Source organism: Felis catus, chromosome E3, assembly GCF_018350175.1.
Source record: "Felis catus isolate Fca126 chromosome E3, F.catus_Fca126_mat1.0, whole genome shotgun sequence".
Lineage (NCBI taxonomy): Eukaryota > Metazoa > Chordata > Mammalia > Carnivora > Felidae > Felis > Felis catus.
In genome coordinates, this window is record NC_058383.1 from 25,932,008 (window position 1) to 25,958,338 (window position 26,331).

General features: G+C 44.4%; 1 protein-coding gene across 8 annotated transcripts in view; it reads right to left on the reverse strand.

Annotated features, from left to right (window-relative positions):
- The window catches only part of VPS35L (VPS35 endosomal protein sorting factor like), a 118,586-nt gene that overhangs the window by 47,591 nt on the left and 44,664 nt on the right, over positions 1-26,331 (reverse strand). For 7 of the 8 annotated variants that reach the window (XM_045047678.1, XM_023247154.2, XM_023247155.2 and 4 more), the window contains 10 exons: positions 24,670-24,766; positions 23,923-23,970; positions 22,414-22,507; positions 18,065-18,142; positions 17,450-17,572; positions 7,882-7,928; positions 7,012-7,123; positions 6,367-6,483; positions 3,680-3,733; positions 87-167 (listed from right to left, as the gene is read on the reverse strand). In XM_045047678.1, the coding sequence (XP_044903613.1) occupies positions 87-167; positions 3,680-3,733; positions 6,367-6,483; positions 7,012-7,123; positions 7,882-7,928; positions 17,450-17,572; positions 18,065-18,142; positions 22,414-22,507; positions 23,923-23,970; positions 24,670-24,766 (851 nt within the window). The remainder of the gene's footprint in view (positions 1-86; positions 168-3,679; positions 3,734-6,366; positions 6,484-7,011; positions 7,124-7,881; positions 7,929-17,449; positions 17,573-18,064; positions 18,143-22,413; positions 22,508-23,922; positions 23,971-24,669; positions 24,767-26,331) is intronic. The other variant, XM_045047680.1, reaches the window with a different exon arrangement.

Genomic DNA, 26,331 nt, shown 5'->3' on the forward strand with positions numbered 1-26,331 from the left:
TACAGCCTGACCCATGCAACATGCCTATTTGATTCAACAGAATAAAATTTCTAACAGTGTGGAAATGAGAGAAGCAAATCCGTTACCTGAGGGTAGGAGTCTTCAAATGCACGATCTGGAGTCATGTGCTTGATGACATCAGCCAAAACGGTATTCACCTCTCGTTTCTAAGAGGGGAAAATAAACCTGTGTTAGACACTGAAAGGCAGTCGCTGTTTTTCTGGTGGCAAGGACAAATAACTTCAGAATATATCACACACCTTCCAGGAAATAGTTTCAAATATTCTGCAGGAAATAGTATAAGGGGAGAAATTCCACCTATATCACAGCCCTGAAGGGAACTACTTCTGCACCAGGTCAGGACTAAAATGTTGTTCTCAAAGGTTCTGGGGTGTTACAGCTTTCCCTGGATGCTGGTAAAAATCAGCCGAGCCACTTTCTGCCTGCCTGTCCAGGCTGTTCCCCAGGCACCGGCAGGAGCACCGAGGCATTGTGGGAAGTGCACAGAGCCAGCCCCTCCCAGCTGAGCGACCTTGATGCTCACTTCACTCTTGTCATCTCTATCAGGGGTCGGCCAACCACAGCCCAAATTCAGCCCTGTGCCTATTTTTGTACAGCCCACGAACTGAAAGTGATTTTTACATTCAAACAAAAGAATATTTCATGACCCAAATTATGAGACTCAAATTTCAGTGTGCACAAAGTTTATTGGAACACGGCTGTGCTCACTCTTATTGTCTGTGGCTGCTTTCACATACAATGACAGAGTTGGATACTTGTGACAGAGATTGTATGAGCTACAAAGCACCAAATATTTACTATCTGCCTCTCCACAGAAAGGGTACACTGACCCGTGGAACAGTGAAGCCTCCTGGGAAGGTCTCTATGAGGCTGCACAGTTCACAGGTAAAGTGCTTAGTATTTGTTACTTAAGGTATTCGTATCACACATATCTGTCATCTAAAGAGCTGCCGTTGTATTTACTCTCTCACTTAATGCTCATTCATCTCCTTGGCATGAACGGGATTATCCCCATTTCACAGATGAGGAAGTGGAGGCTCAGACAAGTTAAGTGATTTAGCTTAGGGGTGATTCTGAAACTGGGATTAGAAATATGCCAGGGCAGCTGGAACATCTTGTAACAGAAAGCGAGGAGGGCATCAAAGACTATGGAGAGCATGTCAGAAGGACTCGGGAGCCACTTGATGACACACCCACTGGACAAAGGGGACAAATGAGCATCAGCAAGAATAATGTAACTCAAGTTTATTTATTTATTTATTTATTTATTTATTTATTTATTTATTTATTTATTTTAAATTTTTTAACGTTTATTTATTTTTGAGACAGAGAAGACAGAGCATGAACAGGGGAGGGGTAGAGAGAGGGAGACACAGAATCAGAAGCAGGCTCCAGGCTCTGAGCCATCAGCCCAGAGCCCGACGCGGGGCTCGAACTCACGGTCTGTGAGATCGTGACCTGAGCTGAAGTCGGACGCTCAACCGACTGAGCCACCCAGGCGCCCCTCAAGTATATTTAAATCCATGAAAGATACCAACAACTACTCACTGGTCGCCTTTGGGGATGCTGAGGAATCAAATCCTTACCCTACAACTAGCAGAGGAGAAAAAGCAGCATCAATCCTGCCTTTTTCTGTACAAACTTGCACTTCAGGGTAACCAAATACCTGATATGAGGAGGTCGTCTTTCTACAAGTATCCCAGCTAATAAACAAAGAAAAGCTGCTAATAATTCCAAGGATCACCAATTTGCAGCCCCTAAGAAACTATGAGATGCAACAAGCTTCAGCGGCTGCCCACGATACAGGGAGGCAACCAGCCACCATGAGCCTCCCAGGAGAAGTAGCAAACCAGCACCCGCAGGGCCAAAAAAAAAAAAATCGAATCTGAAGCTGATTAAGTTTCTAGAACTAACTGCCCACTGACAGGAAATAGACAGCAGAAGAACACAGTGGACACCACCACAAGACACAACGAGCCAGACCAGATGGGGAAACTCTACGGGACAAAAGACCCAAATTCTTCCACAAATAAATCACAGACGGAGGATAAAAGGGGAAGGGAAGGAGGAGGGGAAAAGAGAGAGAATTTGTAATTTAAAAGAACTCTTAGGAGTCTATTGCCATGTATGGGCCTTATTTTAATCCTGACTGAACAATTAAAAAAAATACAAGACAACTGGGGAAATCTGAATATTGAATGATTTTAATTTTTTATTAATTACTAATTTTTTTTGTTGGGGTAAGATTAAGGGAATCCTATATTTAACACACATGTGCTGAAAACTGACAGATGAAAACACAATGTTTGAGATTTTCTTCAGAATAATCCAGGGGTAAGGATATAAATGAAACAAGATTTGTCACGAGTTGGTCATTTCTGGGTGAGGATTATAAGGGAAATCATATGTCTGAAATTTCCAAAATAAGGATAAAACAAAAATTGGACAAAATAAACAAAATCAACAGACCAGCCTTATATAATGTTTAAAACGAGGCCAAAACCAATTTATCAAGTTAGAGGGCAGGATGGTGGCCCCCAAAGGCTGGGGGCTGTGACTAGGAGCAGAGTCCAGGGAGCTTGGGGGTTTATTCCTTACTTCGTGATATGGACCATGATCACGCGGATATACTTTCCTTAGGTAGCAAATTCACAATACATGCATTTTTCGGCATGAATGCCTGAATTCAGTTTTTAACAGCGGATAAAAATAAGCATTTTAGGGGCGCCTGGGTGGCGCAGTCGGTTAAGCGTCCGACTTCAGCCAGGTCACGATCTCGCGGTCCGTGGGTTCGAGCCCCGCGTCAGGCTATGGGCTGATGGCTCAGAGCCTGGAGCCTGTTTCGGATTCTGTGTCTCCCTCTCTCTCTGCCCCTCCCCCGTTCATGCTCTGTCTCTCTCTGTCTCAAGAATAAATAAACGTTGAAAAAAAAAATTAAAAAAAAAAAAATAAGCATTTTGGCAATAGGATGTGAACCCAGTCCTGCCTGCTTCTAAGGTCTGCTCTCTGACACACACAGTATTTCCCAGACTGAGGTTCTGGTCTGGGCACAGGGAAAGAAGTCCCTCTGCTTAGAAAAAAATTACCCGTAAGTCAAATATGTTGGAGAAATGCTACTTCCTGGACCCCCAGGAAGAGTCCCAATGCACTTTAGAATGTAAGCATCTAAGGGATCCTATGGGGGAAAAACTGCTTCCCTTGGTAATGGAGCATTTCCCCAATTTGCATGCGAGCATGACACTTTTGTGACAGTACGCATATCAACCCTCCACCACACTATAGTATAAAAGGATGCCATTTTTATAAATTAAGGACGATTACCACTGTAAAATGCCTAAATGCCTATTCTAGCCTTATTCATTATTATAAACACGAATAAAAACATAATTCTTCCAAGGGCGCTTGGGTGGCTCCACTGGTTAAGCATCAGACCTCAGCTCAGGTTATGATCTCACAGTTGGTGAGTTTGAGCCCCACATCGGGCTCTGTGCTGACAGCTCAGAGCCTGGAGCCTGCTTCGGATTCTGTGTCTCCCTCTCTCTCTGCCCCTCCCCCTGCTCACACTCTCTCTCTCTCAAAAACAAACCAACATTAAAAGATATCAAAAAAACAAAAAAAACCATAATTCTTCCCAAAATGATCCCACAGCCGCACATACCGTGAAATGCTTGCAGGTGTACTCCACCCATACCTCGGCACAGTTAACGTAGTCCTACAGAGAAAAAGTAAAGATGTGTCTACAACAAGAACACCATGGCTAACCCTAGAGTGAAAGCTCATCACATGCAGATCCCTTCAAGGGTTCTGATCATCACTAGAGATGACAAGTGATAGGAATTCCAAGACTTGTTGGCTCATCTACAGAAAAGTCTAGTCCACTGATCTATCTTACCCTAAGAAGCAAAAGTTATATAGAAACACAGGAGTTGCTGGAAACTAACTAGACTTCCATTTCTGAATAACTACTTGGGCCATAATAGAAATCTGGGAAAAACTGAAGGGCAGCGGAGATCAAAGTCAGGAGTCCTGGCCACACCTCAACAGAGACACTGACCGTGGATCTGGTTGAAGAGCTTTGCTTAAATGTGATTTTTGCAGGTTCTGAGAAAAAAAAACCAGACATCCTGCCTTTAAAACATAAACTCTGGGGCGCCTGGGTGGCTCAGTCGGTTAAGCATCCGACTTCAGCTCAGGTCACGATCTCGCGGTCCATGAGTTCGAGCCCCACGTCGGGCTCTGGGCTGATGGCTCAGAGCCTGGAGCCTGCTTCACATTCTGTGTCTCCCTCTCTCTCTGCCCCTCCCCCGTTCATGCTGTGTCTCTGTCTCAAAAATAAATAAATGTTAAAAAAAAAAATTAAAAAAAAACCATAAACTCTTTTTCTGATAGAGAGGTGATGTACAGGTCGTAAAAAGGTTAAGAAAGCACTGAAGATTTTAGGTAGGAAATTCTGTGTTAGATTCAAGTGGGGGTGGGGGACCCACAGAGAGACACCGGGATGGTCATGGAAATGGCAGTTAACAGCTAAATAGAGCTGCCTTCCCTGGAAAACACTCATGTGAAAAAAAAAAAAATGCTCGAGGAAAAATACAGTCTGCAAGTGTATCTCTTCTGCTCTGACACTTTAAGGAGAAGAAAAAAAAAGAGAAAATGGGAGGGAAGAAAACACTTATGTCATTCACACAAGAAAAGCCAGCTGAGAAGGTGAACTTAATGAGGCCATGAGAAGTTATAGACTGAAGGAAACCATTAACATGGGCTTTTGATGCAAGGGTGCTTTGAAGCACTCAGGGACAGACCCCACAGGCCCAGAGACTTTGGACTTCCGCATCCTAAAGAAGCTTTTTAGTTAGCCACTCGGGTTAAACAGAATTTCAACAGCTGAAGTTTAGTGAGGGTTTTGTTCAACTTAACATAGGTATGTGATTTTGTAAACAAGCTTCTAATTTTTCTAAGTTAGATCAGTATTCTCAACACACTACTGTAAATGCGGTGACTGGCAAGGAGGTTATAACTGAACTCTAATATTTCCTTCTTGGTAAATGACTGTCAAATGCTACACACCCACATTCAATTATTTGCTGTGTTTCAGTCTACATGTTTGTGTCCAAAACGCATATGTTGAGAATCGTAGCCCCGCAATGTGACAGCATTAGGAGTGGGGCCTTTGGGAGGTGATGAGGTCATGAGGGTTGAACCCTGATGAATAGGATTAATGTCCTGATAAAAGGGACCTCAGAACACCCTCTCCCCTTCACTCCCTCTCCACCTAGGGAGGAGGAGAAGCTGGCAGTCGGCAATCCGGAAGAGGGCCTTCACCGGAATCCGACCACGGTGTCCCCCCGATTCCAGACTTGTAGACTCCAGAAGGGCAAGAAATCAATTTTTGTTGTTTGCAAGCCACCTGGTCTGTGGTGCCATTAAAGCAGCCAAGCTGAGATATGCTGCTGGCAGGAGAGGAATGGTTTGAAGGGTGGTGAAGGCTGCCCAGCTGGTCCTTCAGCCGAAGACAGGCAGGGCCATTTACCCAGGGGCGGCCACGTAACTTGCTGATGTGTCGCCCACGAGGACGGTGAGACGTGAAACCCAAACTCTACAAGACTGTGGCCATCGCTGCATACTATTCCAGCACCTAACAGCAGTGGATCCATCTTTCCACACCTCCATCCAAGGGGCAACAATTAGAATTCCCTTTTGCTAATTATACGTTGGACTGCTGAGCTTCCATTTAAGAATATCCTACTCAGCTGATATTTTCAAATCCAAATACTATAGACAGCTGCATTTGGATGCTGTTTGCTAAGTCAGAGCAGAGGTCTTTCAAAGTTTCAAATATTTTTTCTCACTTTACACTTTTACTACATCTTGAAGCCTAAAGAATTAGACATAATTAGGATAGAAAAATCAAAGAAATATACCTTTAGAGTTATCAAATCTCCACTATAGGTTAACAAAAATAATTTAAAATAGTATCATTTCTTGGGGCACCTGTGTGGCTCAGTCGGTTAAGGGTCTGACTTTGGCTCAGGTCATGATCTCATGGTTTGTCGGTTCAAGCCCCATGTCAGGCTCTGTGATGACAGCTCAGAGCCTGGAACCTGCTTCAGATTCTGTGTCTCCCTCTCTCTCTGCCCCCTCCCCTCCACCCCCTCAGCTCACGGTCTGTCTCTCTCCAAGTAAATAAACATTAAAAAAAATTTTTTTTAAATAGTATTATTTCTTAAAACAAAATAAAAACCCAGACGTAGGATTAGTGAAAATATCTTTTTTTTTTTTTTTAAACCAAGAATTTACTGCCAGACTTGGACAAAAGGCAGTCTATCTGAGGTCTGAATGGTCACCCACCTGTGGATTCTTCAACTTAGTGATAACTTTCCAAGCTTCATTGAGAATCTGGAGTCGATCACCCTCAGGAGGGTCAGCCAAGGCTAAGTTTAACCCCAGTGAGCGAAAAAGAAGATGCTTAAAAAAAAAAAAAAAAAAAAAAAATAGCAAACCATTGCAATACTGGAGATTTTAAATCAGAGCACCTTGAGGCTTAGAGGAAAAGGCTGTAACCCTTAGCTCGTCTCATGGCTAATCTTCCAACATCTTCCTGAAGTTCTACCGCAGCCCTACATGCAAGTTAGAGACACTCAAAACAAAGAGCTGGCTCTGTGCACTGCTCTGATTCATGAGACACAACATTCTTGTGGACAGAGCTTTTTATAAATCATGAGTGAAAATACATTTTTAAAAGATGGAAGCCCAAGCCTTTCCTAAATACTTCACAGCGAGCTAATTCAATAGACTTAGTTCAATAGACACTGGCAGCAACTTACATGTGTCTAACAATCCCAATCACTAACTCACCTTCCAGCATGTTCTTCGGAAACAATGCCTGTTTTCTCTGTTGGCCCTAGAACCCCCACACAGGACCCTCTCCCTCGAGAGCTGTCGGGTAAACAGTGCCTATCTGTTCTCCCACTGAGCATCTGGTCAAGAGCCTACCTTGGGGAAACCCGACTCATCACACTCTTTAATCATGCCAATGAAATCCATGGACCTCGTGGCGATGAACTCGGCCCGGAAAGCGGACATCACGGAATTCAACAGCAAGGCGCTGCAAGACCCAAGTGCCCCATGTCAGAAGAACTTCCTCTTAATGAAAGGTGCTTTAATTTTAAGCACATATGTTGCTGGGAAGGATAAATGAAAGCTCTTTAAAGGTAAGGCTGGAAAAGAATTTTAAAAGGCTGGAGTAAAAAGGCAACCTCTGGAGACTAACACAGTGTTCTGTACTTACTTGGAACTCAATAAATGTTGAATCGGCTAGCTGGATTGACGGACAGCAAGCAATCACATCCATTTAAACAGATGCAAAATGAGCATGGTGCACTAATAAAACTAAACATCAAGTAATAATATTGATCCATGCTGCAAATATATACACCCCCATCTCTTACAAAAAGCACTGTTCTGGGACCTAGGGACATGTGACTTAGGGACATCTACCACAGAAGGGAAAAGTGGGGAGAAACCTCTTGTGCCTGGAAGACAGGAAGACGGAATTTATCTCAACCCTTCCACTTACCACAGCCCCATGGGGAAAGGACTATTATGAAACCCATTTTACAGATGAGGAGACTGAGGCAGAGAACTCAAGTAAGTGACCCAAGTTCACAAAGCTGAGAAAGAGTAGAGCCAGGCACAGGAAGGCGATCAGACTCCAGTTTCCTGACCTCTGTGCCATCCTGGCGCTCTGCTGACCCTCTTGCCCACGTGAGCATGCCAAGCTCAAAAACCAAACCAAAACAAAACACAACAAAAACAAATGACTTCCATTTCCAAACCATGCTTTATGAATTTAAAAATACTTACTTGTTTCCTAGTTTCTTGCATCTCTCCATCATCTCAGTTAGCAGGGCCTAATTAAAAATAATAATGAAAGTCATGAACTTGGAGAATCTGAAATGACATTTCTCACAAAGACATCTCCAAAGTAATACTCTAAAACAGATGTAGCCACATGCCCATTTCCAGAACTCTGAGTCTGGCGAAGATAGGGAGTCAGGGGCAGGGAGGAGTTCAACTGTATGGCACTAAACATCATGGGTAAGACCTCAGGCCCTGATGCCCTAAGGCATCAGGCACACTTGGGCTCAAATCCAGTCTCACCAACTACTGACAATGGGGGCCTTGGACCAGTCACCTGACTTGGTGAAGCCTGGGTCTCCTCCCCCTTTGCCAGAGGACCCAAGTGCTACCATCACACGTGCAAGATTACCCCAGGATGGTGAGGGGTCTCCTGAACCCTAGACACCAATGAGAATGGAAGTTTCTTGACTCCCCACCTCTCCTGTGATGCACCGTCCCCCTCCAGGTCCTCCCCATTTCACTGAGAATTTGCTAGCGCCCACTGTCCATAGTGAGATGCACTCCCCATTCATGATGCCCCCTCTCACAACCAGCCAGGAGGCAGGCTCTCTATTCTGCCACTGCACAGGTGAGAGACCGAGCCATGTAATAGTGAGTGGCCTGCTTGGACCAAGGTGACACACGGAGCTACTGCGGGCCAGACATGACCCAGGCAGCCTGGCACCAAAGGCTAACCTCATCACTTTTCCTCCCAACGAATTTTGAGGCATATATTTCCTCCAAAAGGAAGTAAATGTTTTACTCACTGGAATACTGTTAATGGCTTTAGAGCTATCTTAAGACAATTACGTACTTCTAATCAAAGAGCTCTTGTTCTTTAAAAAAAAAGAAAAAATCAATGGTAGAGGTATCCTTTAGGTCAGTGGTTTGGGTAAGGTTTTGAATGGCACAGACAAGGTCAACAGTAGAACTAAGGAGAAAGAGTGCTCACCAGGCTCCCAGCTAAGCACCACTGCTGCCTTTTCTTGTTTATGTTTCACAGTATCCTTGGGAGACCCGCCTAAGTCATTCCCACTTCACAGAAGAGAAAGTCCAAGCTCAGATACTTTGACTTTAAGTCACTTCCTAGTAAGTGGTGGAAATGAGATTTGTAGGATTCTGGCCCCCAGTTTTCTTTAGTGCAACTGCACCCCTTCCAGATGTGTCCCTTTGTGTCCTAGTGTTGCCTGAATAATTAAGGTAAAAGCTGATGATGGAGATACTGGCTGTACCCCAGAACCCTGATTTCATCCAGGTTTCTGTTTCTGCACCACAAATATCAGGCTGGGTGCTGTTATGGACTGAATTAGGTCTCCTGCAAATTCTTATGTTGAAGCCTTAAAGCCCAACGTGGTTACATTTGGAGGAAGGGCTTTTAAAGATGTAATAATGAGAAATAAGGTCCAAAGTGTGGGGCCCTAATCCAATAGGACTGGTGTCTCTTTAAGAGGAAGAGACACCAGGAACACACATGCACAGAGAAACAACCATGTGAGGACACAGTGAGAAGGCAGTGCAAGCCTCAAGAAAAACCAACACTGCCAGAACTTTGATCTTGGACTTCTAGCCTCCAGGACTGTGAGAAAATAAATTTTCCACACATTAACAAAAATTTTCTTTAATGTTTATTTATTTGAGAGAGAGAGAGAGTGAGAGAGAGCGAGCAACAGAGAGGCAGAGAGAGAGGGAGACACAGAATCTGAAGCAGGCTCCGGGTTCTGAGCTGTCAGCACGGAGCCCAAAGCGGGGCTCGAACCCACCAACCAGAGATCATGACCTGAGCCAAAGCTGTATGCTCAACCAACTGAGCCACCCAGGTGCCCCGAGAAAATATTTTTTTTTGTTTAAGCCATCCAGTCTGTTAGGGCAACGTACTATGGTCTGAATGACCACCCAACTCCCAAAGCGAGGATATTAAGAGGTGATCAGGTCATGAGGGTGGAGCTCTTACAAATGGGATTAATTCCCTTAAAGAAGTGGCCCAAGAAAGCTCCCTTGTGCCACATGAAGGCATAGCAAAGGCAGCCATCTACGAACCAGGAAGCAGACCTTCACCAGACACCAAATCTGTTGGTATCTTGATCTTGCACTTCCCAGCTTTAGAACCGTGGGAAATACCTGTTACTTATCAGTCACTCAGTTGTGGTATTTTGTTATAACAGTCAGAAGGGATTAAAACGTAGCCTGAGCAAATTAACACAGATCCAAACCTATCACAGTGGTCTCATTCCCTTTGCTAATGGGGGATTTATACAATTGACGCATGAGAAAAGGTTTCCTTGTTCTTAAACAGGAACCCAAGGAACTGAAGGCTCCTCATCTTTCTGCCTCTGGATGCTGCCATGTCTGGATGTGATGACTGTAACGGCTGCAGCCACTTTGCTATCTGAGGATGATGGACAGAACCTGCCTCGCCCACGGCCTTTACCTGTTGTGTCAGAGAACACACTGAATTATTTTTGTAGGGCCAGTTAGGTGTTTGTTTCTTATAGTCAGAAGCATCTTAGCTGATGATAAAGTTGCCAATGTCACAAGTGGCTTCCCTAACCCTCTCATGGGATATTTATACTTGAAAAGTCATTCTTGGAGACCAATATCAAAGTGGTTTCTGGAAAAGATTGAGAAAGAGAGATTCTACAGGATTATCAGACTGATACTGCCCAACACACACAAATAATCACACATTCAATACCTACTTATGGAGAAACTTTAAGACACTAAGTAGTATTCTAGGCACTGGGGACAAGGCAGTGAGGAAATCAGAAAACCATGCCCTCATGTGGCTTATTCTCTTACACACCCATGTGCACGCACGCGAGCTCTTGGCCGACTACCTTTGACAAGATGAATTAGGGCAAATGCCAACATATGGACAAAACATCCTGGCCATTAAGACAAGTGCGTCAAAAGTTCTCTTTTTCACAGGATACAAATGCATTAAAAATGTATCCAAAAATGTAACTTAAAAATTTTTAAAAGCTCTGTGATAATATAGGAATACAGAAAATGCCCACAAGTGCCCACGGAGCCAAATGATATAGATCTCAGGCAGGTCTGTTAGAGGTTATACATTTCTTCTGAGAAGTGACAGGATTGATTATCTTTGGCAAGAACAAGAGGAACAATAGCTCAAACCAGACTGAGATCGAAACAAGCCTATTGGCTGGGATAAACCATGAAAGTGTGCAGCTCAGCATATTAGCTCGTACACACACATCAGAACTTAGAGGACACAGGAGACTCAGAAGGCCCCTACATTTATTTGTATATTCGTTTTTTCATAAAAACTATAAAAACTGGGGCCACCTGGGTGGCTCAGTCGGTTAAACGTCCAACTCTGGATTTAGGCTCAGGTCATGATCTCACAGTCGTGAGATTCAGCCCCGGGTCGGGCTCCACACTGAGAGTACGGAGTCTACTTGGGATTCTCTCTCCCTGTCTCTTTCTGTTCCTGTTCCTTCCCTGCTCCCACTCTCTCTCTCCAAATAAACTTAAAAAAACACACAAAACACTATAATAAGAAACGATTATGGAAAAAAAAGTTTAAACCATACCACCTTATAGTAAGTAAAATGTGAATGCTTTCCTTCCTAACTCCTGCTTCCTAGGAAATCACCAGTGTCGACAGTGTGGTGTTTATCTTTCTAGACCTTTGTCTATACTCCGTGAATATATAGCTTTTTTTTGTAAAAGCCCAGCTTGGGATTTTTTGTTTTATAAAAACGAATAATCTTGTACACACGGGGGTCACAAGTTGCTTTTTTTACTCAAGAATCTAGCATGGGCCTCCCTCTTCCCACGTCAGTACACACACATCTACCTTATTCTTAATGGCTGAGGAATCCCTACCACACATAGAACATTATTGTTCTGATTGTTGCTGATACACTTTAAAAGTTCTTTTTATTTTGAACCAATTACAGACTCATAAGAAATTGTAAGAATAACAGAGGTCCTGGGTAACTGTCCCCCAGCTCTCCGCAATGGTGACATCTTACTTAACTACAATTGCATTATCAAAGCCAGGAAATTGACGTTGGTAGAATACCATTAACTAGACTATTCTACCAGGTTTTCTGTTCACGCTTTATTGCGGGGAAAGGGGAGATCTTTGTGACAATTCATTAATATATACGAGTTTATATAACCACCATCTTATTTAACTATTGGATTTTTCATGTCATCTCCAGATGAGGGTTATTTACCTACTTCAAAAGTACGGGAAACGCAAAAGAAGTTGGACCAATACCGTGTTTCTAAAAGCTTTCTAAATTGAGAGCAACTCTCATGCAGCTAAGAGTGTTCCCAGATTTGTATTTCTGCTTTTGCTACATAACCTTCCAATCAGTGTTTATAAGTACTGCTTCATTAAAAAATATATATAGATTGAATATATACATACCCTATTTTCCTTATTTCTCTGAATGAAGCAAACGTAATGGGCGGGCAAAATCATAAACTGATCTTATGTCCCTTCCCCCGCCAGTCCAAGTCTCAAAGAAAGTATTTCAAAGCGAATAAAAAGAAATCCTATACCCCACACATTACAAGGAGAAAATTTTAATTTCTCATATTATTTCTCTTTCACTGGCAATTTTTTCCTAATTCAAAAGAATGAAAGAGATATGCCTATACGCTTCGGCAGAAGTCAGCAATGGCCAAGGCTAGTGCTACATGTGCACCGCCAGCCGCATCACGTCTTAGAGAATTTACAGGGCAACTCGTAGTATGCCCATTAGGTAACAGTCCCATGAGTCAGTTTGTTAGGGCCTTTAAATCCCTCCTCAGGTATAGCCATTAACAGCAGTTTCTAGAAAGAGTTTAGGAGTTGAGAGATCTCCTGGGTTCAGAGTTACCGATAAAATGGCTACATGGCTTTGACTCTTTCTAGTGGTGTGACCTTAGCAAGTTGTAAGCCTCGGGGGCCTCATCTGTATCACAGGGATAACAACAAAACCGAGCCTCGGGAAGCCGAGCATGAGGAAGGCAGACCAGGCAATGGAACTAACGCAGGGCCTGGCACCCAGAGAGCCTCAGGAAGAGGTGATTATGTGAAGGGCTCCAGGGCTTAGCATCTCTGACTCACTTCCCACCTCCACTCCTCACATCCAACAAATTCGACTCCGAACACCTCCTGACATGACTGAGGGTCACAGAACTTAACAACAGGTATTTGTTCTGATGTGAACTGAGGGAAAAGCACCACAAAATTACGCACACAAAATCCTTACCTCTAAAACAAAAATACAGAGCAACAACCGGAGCGGACAGAGAAATACGAGTACGGAAACATATCAAAATGTTAACACGGCAGGATTTTAGGTGGCTCTTTTTCTCCTTTTCACCTGTCTTTCCCAAGATTCTTTCCAGTATATGTATTTTTATTAAGGTTTTCTGATTACAGAAATCTTCTCCTTCCTGTTCCGCGGATTACCAACCCTTCTTCTTTCTCTCATCCACCTGGTCTGCACCTGCCAGTCTGAGGTTCGAGTGTTGCTTGTTTCCCATCGTCCTCCTGATGGAAGTTCTTCAAGCTCTGCCTGATCTCCACCACACCACATTCGCCGACTCTGTAACCCGGTCCACATCCAGCCAGCCCACTTTCTCCCTCTTCTCCAGTAATGCTGGTCTCCTTAATATGCCTCTTACCTGCCTCTACATGTACAGGTCCTTCCCTGGGCCCTTCCTTTACTCCCTGAACCCACCCCCTACTTGTTTCCTGACTTGCAGGTCAGCCCAGACCCCCATCTGCCTCAGTGAGTCCCGCAGAGACCAAACAGAAGGATGGCAGCCGCTTGCTTTGCCTGGTGTCCCTATCTCTTGGCCACGCACTGATGTGTATTATCACGGTCACTTCAGGACAGCCCTTCAGGGAAGGTTCTAGCATTGGCCCCATTTTACAGCTCGTAAAACTGAGGCACAAAGAGATCAAGGAGCCCAAGGCAACACAGCCATAATCTGAACCCAGCACTGCCCAACTGCCTGTCCGGCCTCTAAAGATGCACTTTCCTCTTCATTCATCCAACATTTACAAACTGCACTGCACAGCTTAGCAAGGGACCACATGGATTCCCCGTCAGACAAGACCCACCACTCATGTCAGGGACCAGAACTTTCTCCTTCTACACCTCCCATACCACCTCTGGCAAACGAAAAGCTACTGAAAATGATGAAAAGCTTACCAAGGGATTTGTTTTCACTGCCCAAAAACAGATCTTAAGAGATGGTTACTTTTTTCCATGCAGAATGTGCCTGAAATTGAGGGCATAAGTCCATTTTTTTGCTTACTATAATATTATTTCAGTTGTATGGGGGGCAGGGATCCTGTCTTCAAACAGCAAAAAAGTCTTTCTAAATAATGACTGACTTTTTTTTTTTTTGGATTTCAATGTCAATCTGAAATTTCATATGGTAGATATTCATGGCTGAAGCCATTTCTCCTGTCCCCTATCTTACTGCCTGCCCTGTATATTTTCGGCCAAACTGACAACCCCCTGTTTGGGAGGCATGGCCTCATGTCCCAAATGACACATCCCAGCCACTCAGAGTTTTTAGGCATGAGACACACCCATTTTCGACACCACCTTCCACAATGACATGGATTCTTCTGCATTTTGAAAATGATTAACATTTTTTTAATGTGATGCTGCAAGTCCCGTATTTAAGTGCCCGAAGAATCAGAGTTTATTATTATTCGGGTGACCTAATTTTTTTAATCACTTCTTCTGGCACAGTAACGATTTCCTAGAGTTTTACTCCCTGGGAAAGCTGTGTTCCCAGCTTCCGCCATCCTTTGAGATTACTGGTGCTTAAAATAAAAGGAAGAATGCCTTATGACACGTACCTTTTGTTTTAATCCGATTTGTCCTTTTCATTAAAATAAGGAAGAAAAAAAAAACAGTGTTCCCATTTTCAAATTTTCAAACCCATCAAGCCTGCCTACAGGCTTTAGTCACTCAACTGAACAGGTGGGGGCGCCTCTCTTTCTAGTCAGGCTTGTGGTACCTCTTCCCAGGAGCCTGGGCCACCGTGTGGCTGCTGAGACTCCCGAAGATCACAGAGATCGACCAGCAAATTTTCAATCTTCCATACATATTGACTTGATTTAAAATCAACTTAATGGGAAAAAAGTCACCTGAAATTTAAGATGCCCCTTTTTTTCTCCTCATACTTCAGGATTCAGGAAAATTGAAATGGAAGTAATGCATTATATTTGGTTGAAAAAGTTAGAAAACACAGATAGGCCAAGAAAAGGAAGTTAAGACGATACAAAATCTCACCTTCCGGTGCTATTTCGACATCCCCCCTCCCCAGTTCTCTCATACAGATATAAAAATCATGTCCACAGTCCTGAAAACACAACAAACACTCCAGTGCTACGAGTGGGGGACTCCACCAAGCAACGCAAATCGATTGTCCTATTCGATTTGTGCAAAAAACCCCCCAAAACAGGAATCAACGCTTCCGTTTCAAAGATGAAAAAAAAAAGACTCAGAGTGGTTAGGTAGGGACAAGTGACTTGACTGTTCTGTCCCGACAGCTGGAAGCAATGGAGCTGAGATTCAGACCCAGGCACCCCGACTCCAGGGCCCAACGTGAACACCGGGCCATGCTACCACTTAGAATACACACAGCAAGGCACGTAGCCTCCTTGTTGGACACACCGGTTATTGCGAACACCCTTACATCATTATGTACAGATCTTCATCATGGTCTTCCATCGTTTTAAATGGGCCCTGCAACATCCCATTGAACCTACATGGATCCCCAAATCTAACCAATCCCTTGTGATGACAGCTTCCAATGCTGTGCCAGCACGAACCCATACACCTGGACGTACGTGTGCATGCCTGTGTCTTTACGCACTTGTCCAATTATTTCTACATGCTATTCTTTAAGTTTACTGTTTGAGAGAGACAGAGACAGTATGAGTGGGGGAGGGGCAAAGAGGGGGGGGTGGAGAGACAGAGAGAGAGAGAGAGAGAGAGAGAGAGAGAGAGAGAGAATATCCCAAGCAGATTCCAAGTTCAACACGGAGCCTAACGCAGGGCTTGAACCCACAAAACCATGAGATCGTGACCTGAGCCGAAATCAAGAGTCAGAAACTTAACCGACTGAGCCACCCAAGCACCCCTTACATTTAATTTTACCGTTGTAAGACCATTAACGTGAGATCTACCTCTTAACACATTTTTTAAGTGTGTGATACAGTATCGTTAACTACAGGTACAGTGTTGTACAGATCTCTAGAGCTTATTCATCTTGCTTAATTGAAACTTTAAGCCCATTTTTAAAAAACTGATTATTTTGAGAGAGAGAGAGAGAGAGAGAGAGAGAGAGAGCCAGCAGGGGAGGGGCAGAGAGAGAGAGGGAGAGAGAGAATCCCAAGCAGGCTCCATGCTCGAATCCACGAAACTGTGAAATCATGACCTCAGCTGAAACCAAGAGACCAAACCACCACCCAGGCTCCCCTACATGATAACCTCCCCCTTTTTGTAATGTTTTTATTTATTTTTTAGAGAGAAAAACAGAGCATGAGCAGGGGACAGGCAGAGAGAGAGGGAGACCTAGAATCTGAAGCAGGCTCTAGCTGAGCTGTCAGCACAGAGCCTGATGTGGGCTTGAACCCACAAACTGTGAGATCATGACCTGAGCCGAAGTCGGACGCTTATTAACTGAATGTGCCACCCAGGCACCCCCACTCTGCAATATTCTTTAAGAGGGATTGTTTAGTCAAAGTCATATCCTTTTATCTCTTTCTTTATGGTTGTCAAAGTATTTGCAGCTTCCAGGAAAAGGGAGGTATACTTGAATTTTGCTCTCCACTATGTATCAAGTGCTCTCCACTACGTAGCAAGACCCCTTCTTCCTTCTCCCCACAGACTAAATTCTGAACCATCTGCTGAAGTAGCTTCATCTACCACAGTTACCAGGCCAAGTAAAACTGGTGTTCTACTTCTCAGTCTCAGGTAAGAAAAAGAATATTTCTGCCAGTATTCTGATTGTACTTGAATTCCTAACGCTACTTCGATTAGACCAAAAAAAAGAAGGAACAGGAAAAAAAATCTTATAAATGCAATTACCTGAGTTTCACTTTCCCTCTGTAAAACGGGGCAACTGTTACCTGTTCTACCAACTTCTTAGATTACTGTAAACACGAAAGGGGAGCATGAAGTTTAGTGAAGAAGCAATGAAACCCACTGGCCCCGTAGCCACATTCTACGGGTTGGTGTCCAGTCACCATGACCTGAAGTACGTGACTTTTCAGAGGTATTTGGCCTCTCTGAGCCTCTCTCCCAGAGTTGTTAGATGAGACAACCAAGGAAAAGTGCTGAGCACAGAACCAGCCACCATGGTGAGCCCTACCCTTTGAGATGGCTGGCTAGCACTGGGGTTGCTGTGGCCATTATCAACGGGCCCTGTTTACATCCCCGAGCACCATGGTGTAGATGGTGTGACAACACAATGGAAGGGAGGGGAGCCCCAGCATTCCTCCTGTGTGAACTTCACACCGAAGCCACCTGGCAGTTACCTCGGGGGCATGGTAGGAGATGCACTGGAAGATCCAATCCATGGCAGGTGAGTACAAGGGCAGGTAGGATGGGAGCTCCACTCCCTGGACCACCAGCTGGTTCTGGACTGTATCGCCATGAATCTATAGGAGACCAAATAAACACTCAGAAAACGAGGGGAATAATAATCAACGAAGAGCAAGTAACTCACAGACTGTGCATACTTGTAAGCATTTGGGTGGCCTCAAGAGAAATAGCCTGGTTTCTCAGGTTTTTTGTTTTTTTTTAAACTAGAAAAAACACACAGAAAGTTTCCCATGTCGCCAAGCTGAGCTGTTTTGGGAACACGCGCCGCGCAGAGAAGTAACCTGACAAAAATGGACCCAGCAGATGTGAGGAAGAAAGGCTGATCAACTAGAGACATTTCCTGTTAACACATGCATATTAATTCTCCCCGCTTCCTCAGTACAATCAACACATTTTAATTATCTGTAACAAACGCGAGTACAATTTTGTGGGGTTTACACATTTAAAGAGCTTTAAGGCAATCTCAACTTGGAAATCCAACTGGGTTTTGTGAATTCGTGATCATATAACTGTTATATCAATTAGCGGTTCCGACAGTGTTCTCTTACCTGTTTGAATGTGAGGAGGAAGTCAAAGAAGTTCTTATTCAGGCTTTCTTTCAGATGTGGAGCCACCTCCATCCCCACCTGTGGCCAACCAAAAGAAAACTACCTTGACTCTGGACGAACAGGTTGCAAATAATATATACGGTGGGATCCCATTTTTGTAAATTAAAAATAGACACAGGAATAAATGTAGGCATTGAGTCCAGAAAGTTAATTTTTCTTCTTTTTGCTTATCTGTTTTCTTATTCAATAAGCATGCATGCTTTTATAAGAAAAACCACAGAAGCTATTTTTAATGAAAAAGAGGCAACATTTGCAGTAATCATCTTTGCAATTTCCCAGAGGTAATGAATGTATTTCTGAACAGATGACCAAGAGAACAAATCAATACAGTGCAAAGGAAGAAAGTACCCTCAGGATTGTGTATACAATATTCTCTTCCTCTCAAAAGAAAAAAAAAAAAAAAAGAAACACACATGTGGCCGCACTTACTAGATGAAGCAAAAAAGACTTTGGTATAAGAGAGTCAGCTGGGATTTCACCGGTGCATTGTGAAAACCTACAGATTCATTCTTTGCTGGGCAGTCATGGAAGCAGACAAGCTTTTTTCAACGTATTTTAAATAAGACCAGCATGTGGTGGAACAATGCTATAACCCATTGGCTCCTGCATTCGTTGTTTTAAAAAGAGTGGAACATTCCAGCTGAAAAATTTTGCTAATCATAGAGAAGGCAGCCAGAGCCCTGGGATTGGATGGAAAAGTGAAGGTATGAGCTACGGAGGGGAGTTCATGGGTTTAAAACAAAAGCATAGTGGGGCGCCTGGGTGGCTCAGTCAGTTCATCGTCCGACTTCAGCACAGGTCACGATCTCACAGTTGGTGGGTTCGAGCCCCGCATCGGACTCTGTGCTGACAGCTCAGGGCCTGGAGCCTGCTTCTGATTCTGTGTCTCCCTCTCTCTCTGCCCCACCCCCACTCACACTCTGTCTCTCTCTGTCTCTTAAAAATAAATAAATTTTTAAAAAATAAAAAAAATAAAACAAAAGCATCGTAATGTTTCTTGAACTGGGCTTCTCGGATACATCTCAATTCCAATTGCTACTTAAGCACAAAACAACTTTGTACGAGAAGGTGCTCTTCTGGGACCCGGTTTCCTCAAACGGGGACAGATTTCCACCCGCTCACCTCCCCTACTCAAGGTCATGAAGATGAACAATAATGCTATTTTTTAGAGACCATGAAGAGCCCCTTTGAGAAGAATCATGCGCGATCTATGGGGCGCTGACTTCCAAGGGCAGCTCCGTGGCTGTTGAGGTTTTCAAGGACAAGCAGCAGATAAAAAAAAATACTAACAAACATCAGATCCAGTTCTACTGTGTTCTACTGTCTTCCCTTCCACTTAATCATACCGTAGAAAAGGCAGTAATTATCTGTTAGGCAACAGTTACGGAAGGCCCAGTGAACAAGCAACAGCAGTGAGCTGAAGGGGCCGTGACTTAGCAGAGGAGTTAATCATACTTTCCTTTAATAAACAGCTTTGAGCTCCGCCCACGCCCTACCCACTCACTGCTTTTCTGTGTTTTGTTTCTCGTTCCATCAAGACAAATGAGCAGCTTGGAAATCTGCTTGGGTCTAAAAGATTTCTACCCAGAGTAGCAAGGGTAGTAGCTCATGATTTCCACCTGCTGTTTCCGCCTGCCTGGCGTGCATTCCCTATTTCTGGCATCAGCAAATTGGATTTATCTTTGGGGAAGCAAACCTCCCTCTTACAGCATTAGGTTTGAGGAGAAGCTGGACCCATCCTACCCTGAGTTCCAGGGGTAGGCACAAGATCCGGGCTTACTCAGGTGGCAGATCTCATCCCATGGCCACAATGACTGGTCTCCTGAGGGACAAGTGACCCAAGATGGTCCACTGAGAGTCAGCCATGAGGCTCTGGCCCACACTTCTGAGGAAAAGGCATTCTCTTTCCACTGGGAGGATGGAAGCCTGGAGCTGCTGAGTAAGGCACAGAATGAAGTCAACCCAGATGAAGGCAGAGCTGAGTGATGAAGGAGAGGACAGTTCTCGATGACACTCTGAAGGCCCTTGGAACTAGCCATGCCTGCACTGCCCCGAGATCCTTCAGACACATGAGCCAACAAACCCTCCTTTTTGCTTAAAATAGAATGAACTGGGTTTTTGCCGCTTGTGACTGCAAGAATCGTTAGGGATGCAGAGGCTGTCCCTTTTATGTCAAAAGACTTAGTAACTACCCAACGTGGGCAACTGATGCAAAACCTGGGTTTACAAACATCATTTCAACAGATCAACTGCATTCTGTCACCGGTCTTCCCGGGTTAGGTCTGCAGTCTCTCTTCACTGTCACTAAGTTTTAAAGTTGCATCTGCCGTTGTAAATGCCAGAAACATAAATATCTCTTCCCTAACTTTGCAACTTTAAACTTCAAGCTTTACAACTGAATGGATTTGCAAAGAACGCGTAGTTCCACCTTTTTGATTTCTCTTTAACGACCAGAATCATCTTCATTAATAAGCACAATGACTAGATCTTTATTACTCTATTATTCAACAGATGTCAAGGGAAGTCTGAATAATGTGCTGTGTTCAAAAAGGGAAAGGCAGTGGAGTGCAGATACGCAAATGACGATAAGCCGGCATTTCCCCCACAGGACCCAACAGTGTTCTGCACACGATAGGCCCTCAACAAACCCTGACTCAGAAGGAGTATTCAAGCTTCAATACATTCCAAAGCTGAAGCTCTAGGAAACATACCTGATACTCCTGTAAGAAAAATTCCAACCCAAGTTTCAAGCAGATGGCAATGCATCAATGCTTTAGCCTCTGTTACCAACGTGGAGTATGCTGCCCTTAAATGAAAAGTGTTTTCTTTCCTTCTTAGGTATTAGGGAGCAGACCTATAAAAAGTGTCCTTCATAATGATGTTTGCTATTTATTCCAAGGGCATCGACTGTTTGATTTCTTTGTGACACTTGAGGCCACAGGGCTTCTGTCATTTGCTAGATGTCCTGGAAAGGAAGTGGGTCCAAGACTACCGGTTCTCACCATTCTGATTTAAAAATATGAATGATTGGGGCGCCTGAGTGGCTCAGTTGGTTGAGCATCTGACTTTGGCTCAGGTCATGATCTTGCAGTTTGTGAGTTCGAGCCTCACATCGGGCTCTGTGCTGACAGCTCAGAGCCTGGAGCTTGCTGCAGATTCTGTGTCCCCCTATCTCTCCACCCCACCCCTGCTTGTGCTCTCTTTCAAAAATGAATAAACATAAAAAAAATTTTTTTTAAATATGAATGATCACCAGCAAGAGCTGGGGGAGGCCCCGTAGCTTTGTCCTCCAGGAAGTCTGCAGTTCATGAGGACCCTAGAAAACAGGGGCAATAAGCCCTCCTTCAAGGCAAATAATGCTGATGGGACTAACAAGGACTCCCTGGGCAAGCTGACAGCAGCTCAGCCTCCCTAGGAGCTGACGAAAAATAACTGTAAACTCTCCATGGGTTGCACTTTTCTAAAGGAAAAGAGTTTCAAGTAGAAGCTTCATGGTGCTTTAAGAGAGAAAAAGGCTGGCATGCCTGGATGGCTCAGTTGGTAAAGCATCCGACTTTAGCCCAGGTCATGATCTCCTGGTTTGTGAGTTCGAGCCCTGCATCGGGTTCTGTGCTAACAGCACAGAGCCTGGAGCCTGCTTTGGATTCTGTGTCTTCCTCTCTCTCTGCCCTTGCCCCACGTGTGTCCTGTCTCTCAAAAATAAATAAACATTAAAAAAAAATTTTTTTTTAATTTAAGAGAGGAAAAAGTTAAGTGATTTACAATCGGGACCACCTCCTCCATCAGAGCAGCTCCAAGATGAGGCTCTCGTAGCCTGTAGCCTTCCGTGGCTGCTGACACTTACCAGCACCTCACCCTGCCGGGCTGCCCCCACCACTCTCACCCTGCACCAACTCTTTAATGTAGGAAGGGAGAAACCAATAACACAATCCAATCCAAGACAAAAGGAAAGCAGACTTCAATTCAATGAAAAGCAACCTACCTACAGCCGAAATGCCTTGGGAGCCTCCTTCCCGGCAAAAACGGGAGAAATAATTAATTCTGAAAACCAGTTCATTTGTAAGAAGATAACCTTAAACGCCCCCTAATTAGAGTTATTAAGTGGATCTACTTTAAAATTAATTTTTGAGAGAAATCCTACAGCTGTGCTTTCTGTGGAAGAGCCGCGTTCTAAATTTAGCAGCTAACGAAGTCCTTCTTGTGGTGGCTCGTGAGATGCCGGGGAAGGAGAAGCCTACGTGAGCGTGTGAGCAGCCCGTGTGAGCGCCCAGTGACCCGGCGCGGCCTACCCGGCACAGATAGGCCCTCGCGTACACAGACACCAGCGGGTCTCCAATCCCTCGAATCATACACGTCAGTCGGGGCAGACATTCTGAAATCCCCCTGTTAGAAACAAAAAGAGGGCAGCATTATACCCTTTGGGAAAACTCTGTATCTTTTAAAATACAGATAAAGGTACATATGCTTCCTAAATGTGGGGGGGGGGGGGGGGGAACAATCCAATTTCAGAGACAAACCAAGGCCAAACCTTGCATTTTCCAAGGCAACCTAACAATAGTCTTTCTCTCTTGACACACTGCTAAAGTCTTTACCATTTGCTCAGTGCTGGAGTCTAACCTTTACTTTTTTGCCTGTTTGAGGTCACATTTATTTTATTAATTTAACAGGTTTTGTCCCCCAGTTATTTTCCATCCACTGGCTACTCCTTGACCTTCCTGACATTCTCGCCATAGCTATTATTCCTCTGGCACTGACTTCCTATTCTGTGCCCCACTCCGTCCTGGCACCCAGCTCCTGGCACCTCAGGCTGCCATCAATGCTCCCCATCACTGTGAACTGTGATTTACTTCTTTCTCCTGCGACATGGCACTTCCCTCTGCCTTGGGCATCATCCTCCCTGAACGGTGAGGCAAAACAACTATTTCTTTAGCACCAAGGTTATCCCCAACAACTAAACCCAGGTGCCCTTAGATCCAAAAGAAACACCTTTGGTACATATTCCAAACTCAAACTACATCACTACCGAGCACCAACAGTCAGCCTCTGGCTTCAGGGAGTTTATTATCTGCATCAAACAACGCCTTAGGTAACCCAGAGCAACATGCAGCTCAGGGGCAAAGACTTTTGCTTCTGACATCAGCTTCATCACTGTCGTCTGCAGCGCCAGCAAATACTGAGCTGAGCATGAGCCCGCTGTGGGCCAGTCATGCTCTCAACAAACCCTCCTAGACCTCTTCTTACAGACTTGTTCGCAGAGATGGAGGGCCAGAGATGCTAAATAACTTGCCAAGACCACACAGAGTCAGGATTCTCCCATGAGGTACTCAGCCAACTTCTCCTAGCTGGAGTCTTCTCTTCCATAAAACAGCAACAAAAATGCTCTCTTTGGGGCACCCGCGTGGCTCGGTCCATTTAGCATCTGACTTCGGCTCAGGTCATGGTCTCACGTTCATGAGTTCCAGCCCCACATCGGGCCCCTGCTGCTGTCCACACAGAGCCCGCTTGGGAACCTCTGTTCCCTTCTCTCTGCCCCTCCCCCATGTTGTGCTCTCACACACACACTCTCTCAAAAATAAATTTTTAAAAGTATGCATAAATAAATAAAATGTTCTACCTCAACAAGTTTCCATTTAGATAAGATGGGAAAATGCACAGAAGGTGCTTAGCACTAGATCTATTACATGCTAATTAACTACATGCTAAGGACTCGGCGAATGATAGCTATCATATTGCCATTAGTGTAAGTATGAGATTTCTTGGAAATGTTATGATTCTAGACATAATCAGAAGAGCCTTACGTTTTGGACAGGAACTTGTTACATTTCAGGATGGATGCTTCCACATAACTACGAAAACATTCCATTAAGGAAGACATTTTCCAGATGGCCTGTTCCCTATGGCAAAAAGACTGGACTACTCATGAACAGAACAGAGACAGGACTTCAGGACAGGGAGGCACAATGGCTCTCACTAGTCCAGAGAACTAAGCTAACGGCTTGTGGCTTCCCTGCTTGGTTTTCAAAGTTTCATACTTATTTAAAATAAATTTTGGAAAATGTTACAGGCTGATTCACGGTGGCATGCTGAAGTTTAAGCTGCCTTTTGAGCATTTCCAATCAAGGCTTTATGGGGAAAGAGTGGACTTTAGCTAACCAAGATTCGTTTGTGTATAAGGTGAATTCTGTTCTTCAAAACTTGCATTTGTGCAGGGAACCCTGACCCTGTTCCTTTCAAGTTTTTGAAACCAGGGAAAACACATAAAGATGAAACACTTTAATTGAGAGAATTAATGTGGGAATGTTCCTCTAGGAAACAAAAGCCTGGAACATGGCATCATATTCAAAGTAAGAAAACAGAACACCATTTGGGGAGAGAGGAGTCCAAAGGCTTCGACGATGTGGCTGGCCCTGGATTTTCAGGCTGGTAACCGTAACGGGACCAAATTTTCCACAGGAATTTCAGGGCGCCCCATCACATGGCTTCTATTAGTGGTGCAACTCTTTCAGCCTATCTTTAAAACCATCAGACAAAAAAAAAAAGGATACAATCTCGGAATGAGTTCCCTGATGGAAGCAATCTTGAAAAACCAATTTAAGCATGTTTCTTTGGCCGTGTCATTGACATTCTCTGGAGAGAAGTGATCTGGAATGCAAAAACAATACCCATCAGCCCCGCTGTTTCTTCGGATCCGTTACAGCAGCAGGAGTCCTGAGATAGGAGAACGTTACAATGGAGCAGAAAGCGTGCCCTACCCAGTTCTCCTGGGTCTTTCCTTCCACTTATTAATACACAATCCGTGACGGTGAGAGCTTACACACGAGACTTTCTAAATGATGCTCAGAGTGCTTTACACATATCAGGTCACCTCATCGCCCCAATAGCCCTCCACGATACATACTTGCATTTTACTCTTTGATAGATGTGGAGACCAAGGCCCAGAGATGGTAAGGGCACACCGCAGGCAAATGTGAGAGCTGCAGTTCGACTCAGGCTGTCTGGCTCCACAGCCTACGTTCTTAGCCACCGCCTCTAACACAAGCCAGAGATTCTTGGTATACCCGCCAGTAACTATGACGATATGGTGGGGAATTCCAGATGATTTAGAAGCCTACAACTGTAATGTGGCATGTGATCCAAGTTTGTGCTCTGCGTATCACCTGGGCCAGACCTGAAGGTACACCAAGCGGCAAGGTGAGAAACCTGCCAGTTAGACTGACAGCTCAATACTCCCTCCAAGACTTGAGTCGTCTTGCAGCAAAACTACCAGTTTCCCCCATTATCTGTGCTGTTCCTCTTCAGTAAGAGGCCTGGCCCTTTCCTGCTGGGCACACAGCCATCCCCACAGCTAGGTATGGCCACGCAACCAGCTTCTGGTCCCAGGATAGGAACAGTAGTGCAACTTCTAGGAAATGTCTTGAAGGGAACACCTCCACTCCTTCTTTCCTTCTGTCCGTCCTGCTGGATGGAATGCCACTGCGAGGCCACAACCTGCATCACGACCTCGAGCCATGAGAGCGACAGGACACAAGTCAGGATCCTTGGCACCAGGCTGGCTGCCCCACCAGCCCTGACCTTGTTATTATTATTTTGAGTTTTCTGGAACTGGCACCCAAGCCTAGTCTTGACATGCATCTTAGTAAGGAATGGAAGAGAGTAGGGAACAAGGAAAACAATCAAAAACAACCTCTCCCCCCCCCACCCACCGCCCGCCCCACAAACTCATCATGTGGCACTGGCTTCTTCTAGAGGCAGAAGTTATTTCTTTTAGGGGCACCTGGGTGGTTCAGTTGGTTGAAAATCTGACTTCTGATTTTGGCTCAGATCATGATCTCAAGGTTCATGAGTTTGAGTCCCATGTCGGGCTCTGTGCTGACAGAGAGATTCTCCCTCTCCCCACCTCCCCTCTTCTCTCTCTCAAAATAAACTTAAAATATATGATTTCTTCAAAATGATTTCCACATATTAGATCCCTATCCCACTGCTGGATATGCTTTATGCTTTTAATATTTAATCAAAAGGGGGGCCGCGTGGCTGGCTCAGTCGGTAGAGTGTGTAACCCTTGATTGGGAGGTGGGAGCTGGACCCCCATGAGTGGTGTAAAGTTTACTAAATAAATACATAAATAAATAAGATTCAATCAAAAAGGGAGAAGTTAATCACTTTAGAATACAGCAAACGAACCCTAGCTTGCTGCCCTAATGCGCTGG